The sequence below is a fragment of the Leptosomus discolor genome, chromosome 1, assembly GCF_034619465.1.
Source record: "Leptosomus discolor isolate bLepDis1 chromosome 1, bLepDis1.hap2, whole genome shotgun sequence".
NCBI lineage: Eukaryota > Metazoa > Chordata > Aves > Leptosomiformes > Leptosomidae > Leptosomus > Leptosomus discolor.
In genome coordinates this window covers 103,969,436-103,977,077 of record NC_141391.1, presented here as the reverse complement: position 1 = coordinate 103,977,077, position 7,642 = coordinate 103,969,436, and the positions used below count along the sequence as shown (strand labels likewise).

The window sequence follows — 7,642 nt, the reverse complement described above, 5'->3', positions numbered from 1 at the left end:
AAAGAGTTCTAGAGCAAATTTTGATTTCTTCTAACTTGTTCAGAGTTGCATCTTATGAAGAATTTGCTTCTGAACTTTCACGTAGTAATAGTCCAAGGAATTTACTAGAGAATGACAGATCGCATAACAAACAGTTTATGAAATATTTAAAACAGTCAATCAAACTCTAGAACAAGAATCTTGTTCTCCAATACACACTACAAATTGAATTGTGTTCCCAGTTCAGTCAAAGGCAAAATTCCATTGATTTCTGAGGGTCTGGAGTTACATCTTATTCATTGGTTACAAAATTCTATTAAAATATTACTACTATTGATTAATTTGTGTTATTTATTAAATTAATTTGTATGGAATTATTTGCTTTTCAGTAGGCTTGGTTTCCTTACTTTGTTTCTTATCATGGGTGCATGATCTTATTATCAAAAATATTGCTTAGCTTGTTTTAATGTGAACTGTGAGAAAATACTGTCACTGTTTATGTTCTTTATGCCTATAAATTATGCTGGTGGGAGCGGGTCTCAGCAAAAATATTGGCCTGATTGCACAAAATACCCTTATTTAAAAAATATATGTGTCACAGAGTTCTGCAGTAAGTAATGAACACACTGTTTGTGATCTGTGCAATATTGCAAAATGTTGTAAGCCACAACGAGTTTGCAAGGGAATATTGCTGTTTCTAAAAAGAAGGATGTGAATGAGTTTGACCTCATGGATTACAAAAGAAATATTAACTTTCACCAAAAAGATTATATTTAGGATGAACATAGAACTATGTTTATCCTCTGAAATAAGGGATATTTTTCATATATTTCAGCTTACCTTCCTCTGCTGAATAAATTCTTCATGCAACCTTCCATTAAACCTATAGTAAATCAATCCCTTAGTCAATGCTTTTCTTTTAAACCATTATTATCTTGTCCTTATTCGCTGTTATCCCTTCGTTCCCAGGCAGGTAAAAAAAAAAAATGAAAACAGCTGCTTAACTCCCCTCTTCTTTGCAATAGGCCAGAATTTCATATCACATTGGAACTTTAAGCCCTTTATTGCTGTTGTACATATAAAACAAAACCCAAAGCAAAGCCACACAACCCAAAAACTATTCTAGGTTACTATTAAAATAATATTAAACATGCACACTTCCATGCATTAAAATTGTCCGTGCTGCAGCGTTAGCCACAGCAGAGCCCACTGGGGGTAACTGCAGCTCCAAAACGCAGCCCCAACAGCAGCAGTTACAGGGCAGAAAGCAAAGGCAGCATTCTAGCTGCCCTTTTGTGCAGAAGCTGAAATCCATCCAGACAGACTGAATGCTTCAAAAATAGGAAAAGGCAGGTGACATCTAGACGTACTGGCTTTTGGAGTATGAGCTTTCAGTCTTCCTGTGAAAATGCTGGCTGTGAGTGGGGTAGTGGGTTGGTGCAGAGTATCCGTAGCTTCTGGTTTTCTCACAACAGCGGCAAAAGCAACAGAATATGGCTCCAGCAGCAATGAGGCAGAAGGCAGCTACCCAGCCCAGGTAGAGGGCCTCTCCAAGCTCCCTTTTCTGTGCAACGTTGACCATGGGATTGTAGAAGTCACTGATGATGGTGTTGGCAACCCAGCAGACTGGAATGAACTCGACTGCACCTGAGAGGATGAAGAGGAGCCCGGCCGTCAGAATAATATAGCCCTTGGCTTGCCAGCTGCTCTGCACACACCGCGTGCACTTCATCCCAATAATGGCAACCATGAAAGCGAGGAAGGAGAGCACTGACCCAGCACACATCAGCCCTCTGGACGCCTGCAGGTCTGGCGAGAGGGCCAGCACTGAGTCGTAGACCTTGCACTGCATCCTGATGTTGGCTTGCCTGATGCAGTGCATCCACAGGCCTTCCCAAATGGTCTCAAACACGATGATGTTGTTCTCGATGAAGGCAGACACCCTCCACTGAGGCATGCCCGTGACAGCGAATGTCCCGATCATGCCTATGCCACCAAGAAGCAGCCCAGCAATCTGCAAAGCGCCACCAACCATGTTGCCTTTGCAAGGTGAGCACAACTCAGCAGGTTCCCTGAGCCAGCCGCACACTGCTGGCGAAAAAATGCGCAACTTTTTCTGAACGTCGTTGTCCCTTGTGCAAAGAAAGTTTCAGAGTCAGCCTGCGCAACTCTAAATCAGCTTAAATCTGGCACGCACTACCTGGGACTTGGCTGCACCTTCATCGCCTTTATAATTCCCCTGCCACTACTGACTCAAAGAGGCAAACCGAGCAATCAAGTGGAACAACTTTCCAAAGCAAGAGAAAGGATGGGGTGTGTGTAAACCAGCAGGAGCCACTTAGGATAAATGTACCTTCTGAGAAAAATGCTTTGCATTGAAGTCGCTTATTTAAGAAAAAAAAAAAAACAAACAAAAAAACACCAAGCCCTACCCTTAACTCTCGCTATTGTCTACAGGTTTGCCTGTGCTAAGGAAATGGACCGGTCTCGGCAGGGAGACTTAGGTGTGCGCTGATGCAGTTACTGAAGTTGTTGCACTGAACAAGCAAGAATATTCTGCCTCGGCTCAGCTCGGTGGCAAATTGCCAGGAGGAAAGCAGAGTCGCACTCCCTGCCACAGGGCCTCTGCTCCCAAAAGTACTTTTGTTCTGAAGCTTGAAGGGGAGTACTGCAGTGATAGGATCAAGGAACAAAGCAAATCAAAAGGATAAAGATAAAGTAATTCTGAACCTGAAACAGTTCTGCAGAGGATAATCAAAGCTGCGAAAGACCATTTAAGAGGTAGAAAGGAACAATAAGAGACCTCAATTTTGCTAATACCTGTACACATATATAACTTTATACATTTCTGTTGCTCTACCAAGTGTTGCAGGAATAGGCAGGCTTCTGGAGATATCCACATGCTTAAATGATTGCACAGTCAGGTCTACAGAATGGTGGTTTAAGCTACGTAGCAAATTGTTTTCCTGTGCAAAAGCGAACCCAGCAATTACCCTGTGACGGAGTCTAGTGCAATGGGAAGCATTGAGTCTCCAAGTAAAGACCTATAAGAGCTATCCATGTACAAATAAATACTTTAGAAAACCATTATTTTAATAAAAAAAATAAACATAATAATTATGGAGAGAAGCTGAACTGTTCATTCAAGAGTTCTTGTGTGATGTAACCAGCAGACAATCCTGGAAAATGTCAGATGAAGAAATTTGGGAATGTCAGACCAACAAAACCACAATCAAAAATCTAGAGAAAAAAACAGTAACAGTAGATGCTTTTTACAAATTCATATAGGTATGAATGTATGCATGAAACAGTCAGCCTGATCTCTGCATGTGCCTTAACATGGAACATAAAAAATTAGGCATACACTAGGATTTTTTTGTTATAAAGTAGTACTCCATGTGTTAAGACAAGAACTAATTTGTTACGCTGTAAAAGACTGATTTAGGGTATTATTAGCTAGATATTGAAATACTAGTCTCCTGATATTAATTTGAACTTTCTTGCCTCTATTTCTTTTCTTGCCATTTATATATCTTCAAAAACAGAAAGTAAACACAGAAAAAAATAGAGCAGTGCAGTGCTAAATGTGCCAGCTTGTTAGCGTATCAAAGATAGAGAAAAGATAAAAGTCTCACTTACATGTAGTGTTTTGTGCTCTCTAAGTGTGTATTTGTGTGTGCATGCTTGAAACTATGGTTAGGAGGCAAGGGAAAGTATGAAGCACTCTGCAAATCTTTCCATATTCATTTTGGCTTTCATATCCACCTGCTTTTCCAACATCTGCAGCAGGCTGCTTCTTATAAAGACATGCTAAAATGATGAAGGCAGGTAACCTCTCCTGTTTCTGGTCCCTTGAGCCTCGATTTCTGGCCAAGCAACTTTCCATTATGCCCTTTTGGTTTTATTTGTATCTCTGAAATCAAACCTGCTGTCTGCATGCCTTTCCTAATCTAAAGGCACTGAGAGACGTGCCTTGAAAAGTGCAGTTAGTCTGATGGCAGCTCCAAAAGCATTTCAAGGGATGAGAAGCCAAGCAGGAGTCTGTTTTTTCGGGTTTGCTCCTACTGCTGTGGAGCTCAGCGGTATCTGATCCCGCTGCAAATACACTGCCTGCTCTGTATTTCACCTGTCATGCATTTGTATTTGCAGTTCTGGCTCCTGCTTGCCATCAGTCAGCCTCCCCTGGCAGTTCAAGCCCCTTTTGTCATGTCTGTGAGCAAGGCAAGGGAGCGGCCCTGTAGCCTCCTGAGTTAGGGACTATGACTGCTGTGTGTGCTGAAGGCCTGCACCTCGAATACTGTGTGCAGTTCTGGGCCCCTCACTGCAAGAAGGACATTGAGGTGCTGGAGCATGTCCAGAGAAGGGCAACGAAGCTGGTGAAGGGTCTGGAGATCAGGTCCGATGAGGAGCGGCTGAGGGAACTGGGGCTGTTCAGCCTGGAGAAGAGGAGGCTGAGGGGAGACCTTGTCGCTCTCTGCAACTACCTGAGAGGAGGATGTAGTGAGGTGGGGGTTGGTCTCTTCTCCCAAGGAACAAGCGACAGGACAAGAGAAAATAGCCTCAAGTTGTGCCAGGGGAGGTTTAGATTGGACATTGGGAAAAATTTCTTTACTGAAAGAGTGGTCCAACATTGGAACAGGCTGCCCAGGGAGGTGGTGGAGTCACCATCCCTGGAGGTGTTCAAAAAACACGTTGATGTGGCATGGTTTAGTGGGCATGGTGGTGTTGGGTCAACGGTTGGACTTGATGATCTTAGAGGTCTTTTCCAACCTAATGATTCTATGATTTAATTGTTTATGCCTATCCCTGGGCTTTACACTCTGCAGTCCCATGCCCTGGCGCCCTGCTGCACTCTGGGTCTCTGTGTGCACAGGTGAGTGAGTAGTGCCCTCCTCCCAAAGGTGCAAGGGTGCTGGGAGATAATAGCTCTCCTCCTGCTGCAACCCCTGGACTCCTATGAAGGCTGTCATTTTCTGGCCAGCAATAAAGTTGACTTGGTTCTGTTGGGCAGAAAGGATACATTCCCAATGCATTAATTTGGAGAGGCCGCACTGACTCTTACTGTATTGACATAGGAACTGTACAGATTGCTATAGCATGAGACAGTCTGGATCTGTGTAACTGACATCACAGTTTGCTGCTTTGCATACTGGAAACTAGGCCTGTCATACAGACCCACAGTGATGGGGGTCTGGGTACAGGAATTCAGGAAAACTGAGTAGGGAAAACTTCTTGCACAAGTGGGTTCATAGAACCATGGAATAATTCAAGTTAGAAGGAGCCTCTAGATGTCATCTAATCCAACCCGTGCTTGAAGCTGTGCCCTTCGAAGTCACAAGGCTAAGAACTCAATCAAGGTCTATTTCAGCCATCAAAAATGTCCCGAAGGTTTCTTGGGAGAAGAGTGTGTTTAAATCCTGTTTCTCTAAGGGTGAGACAAGGAGGATTTTGAGGAGAGGCTATGAATGCACAGTATTTCTCTGCTAAAATGGATTCAGCATATTAAATGTATAATAATGTGTCCTGGGTTACAGTGTAAAATGTGCCAAAAGAAAAAAAAATATTCTATTACCATCTTCAGGAGCTGTTGAGACCAGGTGGGGCGGTGCTCCCTGCCTCCCCCCCCTCTGGACTATCTCCTGTTCATGGGCACAACAATGCCTTATCGCCTGACCCATCGGTAACTCGCTCCTGGGCTATCTCCTGTCAATGGCCCATCAAGGAACTGCCTCACGACTCCCCATCCCATTGTGAGATGCTCCGCCCGGGGAGGGGGGGGGAAGGAGCCAAGCAGTCCATGCCAAATAAAAACGGAGATTTTGAACACCCTAGCAGCCTTTCTTCCACTGGATTCCCAGAGGAGCTTTTCCCCCCACCTGAGTTCCAGAGGACGAGAGCTACCTGCCGACCACTGGACCTTCGGAGGAAGACCAGACTCTTTTACCTGATTGCTGCTTCCACAGAACTACACCCATCACTTCAGGAGGACTGCAGCCAGCATCTTATCGGACTGCTACTGCCACCCTAACAGGGTGTCAGGTTGTATTCCTGACTCTGTCAGTGTAAACCAGTGGGTTGTTTGTTTTTTCCCTGCCTTGTGTTATATATATATATATATTAGTAAAGAACTGTTATTCCTATTCCCCATATCTTTGCCTGAAGGCCCGTTAATTTCAAAATTATAATAGTTTGGAGGGAAGGGGGTTGCACTCTCCATTTCAAGGGAGGCTCCAGCCTTCCTCCACAGACACCTGTCTTTTTCAAACCAAGACATAATGTAATTATCATTGCACGGCTTTGCAGCCTTATGGTTGCCACTCAAACAGCGAAGAAAAAGCTACCAGCCTATAGCAGAACAAATAAACAAGCACTTTAATAACATATTAGTAAGTAAACACAAATGTGATATAAGCAGCAGAACCGATTTTTCTTAGCGACTACTGAAGTTCTAATTTACAGGACATGGAAAATAATTAGCTGAGCAAATATAATTTAACCACGTTACTGATTAATTTACAAAACCATTAAAGCTCCCATATAAATTCGAGGTAAGATTGTGTCTGCATCAAGGATTCAGTATTTGCACATTCTTAGAAGGATTAAATTTTAGTACCTTATCTTGCTTAAAACCATTTTCAGAAGGAAATGTGAGGAAATCTTCTTTAGTGTTATGGATTGCATCTGCTTGTTTACAATTAGAACACAGGAAGAGGGCAAGTCAAGAATCTCATTATTTGTTCTTCTCTGTATTCAAACATGCCATTTCATTACAGGGAAATACCAGAAATAACTGTGACTAGCTAATCATATTTCACTGTTGGCCACAGGATCCTATTATTTTGTTATAAAACAAATATGCATGAACATAATTTAACTATTACTTTTCCTCTTTTCTTTTCCTTTCCTTTCCTTTTCTTTTCTTTTCTTTTTTCTTTTCTTTTCTTTTCTTTTTTCTTTTCTTTTCTTTTCTTTTCTTTTCTTTTCTTTTCTTTTCTTTTCTTTTCTTTTCTTTTCTTTTCTTTTCTTTTCTTTTCTTTTCTTTTCTTTTCTTTTCTTTTCTTTTCTTTTCTTTTCTTTCCTTTCCTTTCCTTTCATTTCCTTTTCCTTTTCTTTCCTTTTTTTTTCCCACGGTGTTAAGGAATGTGTATCCTTAAAGTCAGTGTCAAGCTTTTCTGTATGACCTGTGTATTTTCCTGCTCAGTGTCCCCAGTTCTGCCCTCCTCCCTTTTCTCCTCTCCAAAGCAGATGAGTAAGTCAGCTGCAGGCACCCGTTGTTCTGTGTTCTTGGTGAATAATGTGGACCTAAAGCAACCACAGCACTGCCTGGGCAGAAAATACATAACATTTCTGGACTGGGCTTGGTTGGTCTGTCTGTTAGCTTCAAACAGGACTCTAGAGTCAGGACATTTTGCTTCCCTGTCTCTTTGACACCACAATGAATCCATTTGTGTGAGAGCAAGAAAAGATTTCTCACCCTTCTTACATGGCTTTTCTTCTGAATGCTGCTTGCAGCTTGGGGAGGATGTGAAGTGAAGACATAACCCTGTGATTAGCTCAGCTGCTGCTTAGCACCATTTCTCACGGTTTCTCTGAGAACCCACTGTTCCCCATCAGGGCAGTACACCCCCGAAGACCCTGTCATCACCCATTTTCAGCCACTAAA

At 42.6% G+C, this 7,642-nt stretch overlaps 1 protein-coding gene across 1 annotated transcript; it reads right to left on the bottom strand.

Moving 5' to 3' along the window:
• Positions 1-1,339: 1,339 nt before the first annotated feature.
• Positions 1,340-2,014, bottom strand: LOC104349478 (claudin-8-like). Its single transcript, XM_009955030.2, has one exon. The coding sequence runs from the start codon at positions 2,012-2,014 to the stop codon at positions 1,340-1,342; it is 675 nt and encodes a 224-aa protein (XP_009953332.1).
• Positions 2,015-7,642: the final 5,628 nt, after the last annotated feature.

Bases quoted from the DNA above. Each gene is read 5' to 3' on its own strand.
- LOC104349478 (XM_009955030.2), bottom strand. From the start codon at position 2,014: ATGGTTGGTGGCGCTTTGCAGATTGCTGGGCTGCTTCTTGGTGGCATA.